The sequence below is a fragment of the Aptenodytes forsteri genome, unplaced genomic scaffold (assembly GCF_000699145.1).
Source record: "Aptenodytes forsteri isolate BGI_AS27 unplaced genomic scaffold, ASM69914v1 Scaffold95, whole genome shotgun sequence".
Taxonomy (NCBI): Eukaryota; Metazoa; Chordata; class Aves; order Sphenisciformes; family Spheniscidae; genus Aptenodytes; species Aptenodytes forsteri.
Genome location: NW_008794624.1, coordinates 1,694,460 through 1,695,787, shown reverse-complemented (window position 1 = coordinate 1,695,787; position 1,328 = coordinate 1,694,460). Strand labels below are relative to the sequence as shown.

The window sequence follows — 1,328 nt, the reverse complement described above, 5'->3', positions numbered from 1 at the left end:
CCCGTCCCACCGCCAGCCCCCAGCACCCACCCGGGAGCCCAGGGGGCATTTACACACTCTTCCCTTGCAAGGAGGGGAGCTGGGGAGGGCTGTCCCCGGCTCCATGGGGTTTGCCGGGCTCTCCTGGCCTGGCTTGGGCACAGTTAAGGTGATGCTGAGCCGAAGCCAAGCTCAGGGGGTCCCCACGGCCCCGCTCACCTGCGTGAAGACATCAAGGGCGGCCCCGCCACACTGCCCCGACTGCAGCGCCCGCAGCAGCGCACCCTCGTCCACGATGCCGCCGCGGGCACAGTTTACCACCTGCACACCACGGCGGCACTTGGCAAATGTGCTGTCGTTCAGGAGCCCTGCGGAGGGAGGGAGCGCCGTGAGTGGTGAGGGGCTGCCCTGGCTCCCCCCAAACCCCACCGCACCGGTGCCCGCCCCATACCCATGGTGGAGGACAGCAGCGGCGTGTGCACCGTGATGAAGTCACAGCGGGGCCAGATCTGCTCCAGCGGCAGCTGCTCCACGCCAAAGGCAGCCGAGGCTTCGGGGGTGATGATGGGGTCATAGCCTATGGTCTGAGGCAGAGTGGGCGCTCGCTCCTGCAGCCTGGCACAGTGCTGGCAGCTGGGCCAGGGGGGTCCATGCTCCCCATTGCTCCCCATCGCTCCTCCCTGCCCTGGCTCCTTACCTTCATGCCAAAAGCTTGCATGCGGGTGGCCACCTCCCTGCCGATGCGCCCCAGCCCCAGCACGCCCAGCGTCTTTCCGTTCAGCTCCATGCCCATGTACTAGGGTGCAAAGCAGAGAGTGAGTGAGCACACCCCACAAGGGCACCCGCCGCCCTGTCCTGCCCGGGGCGCTGCGCCCACCTCCTACCTTCTTACGGTCCCACTTGCCCTCCTTCATGGAGGCAGCTGCCTGTGGGATCTGCCTGAAAGGGGAGGCTGCAGTCAGCGCGGGGGCAGGGGGCTGTGGGGCGTACATCTGTCCCCCCGTCCTGCCCCGTGCTCACCTGGCCAAGCACAGGATCATCCCGCAGGTGAGCTCGGCGGCGCTGAGGCTGTTCCCAGTGGGTGTGCTGGGGATGGAGAGTGGTGTCACTGGTGTGTCAGCCCCAGGCTGATGGGGTCTGCACCCTGTGAGGATGGAGATCCGCAGGGTGGTGCCATGGGGTGCCATGGGTGGGGAGGGCACCCTGCTGAAGCCTCCCTTGTCTCCCCAGGAGCGCAGGCAGGGATGTCCCCATGCTCCTGCTCTTACTTCATGACCAGGACACCCTTCCTGGTGGCTGCCTCCACGTCGACGTTGTCCACGCCGGTGCCCGCTCTGCCCACCACCTGC

The 1,328-nt window shown here is 67.3% G+C and overlaps 1 protein-coding gene across 1 annotated transcript in view; it reads right to left on the bottom strand.

The window, feature by feature from the left end:
* The window catches only part of PHGDH (phosphoglycerate dehydrogenase), an 11,296-nt gene that overhangs the window by 4,024 nt on the left and 5,944 nt on the right, over positions 1-1,328 (bottom strand). Inside the window, exons 2-7 of the mRNA XM_009273329.1 lie at positions 1,248-1,324; positions 1,000-1,065; positions 864-918; positions 677-775; positions 431-563; positions 199-347 (exon numbers count right to left, since the gene is read on the bottom strand). Of these exons, the coding sequence (XP_009271604.1) occupies positions 199-347; positions 431-563; positions 677-775; positions 864-918; positions 1,000-1,065; positions 1,248-1,324 (579 nt within the window). The remainder of the gene's footprint in view (positions 1-198; positions 348-430; positions 564-676; positions 776-863; positions 919-999; positions 1,066-1,247; positions 1,325-1,328) is intronic.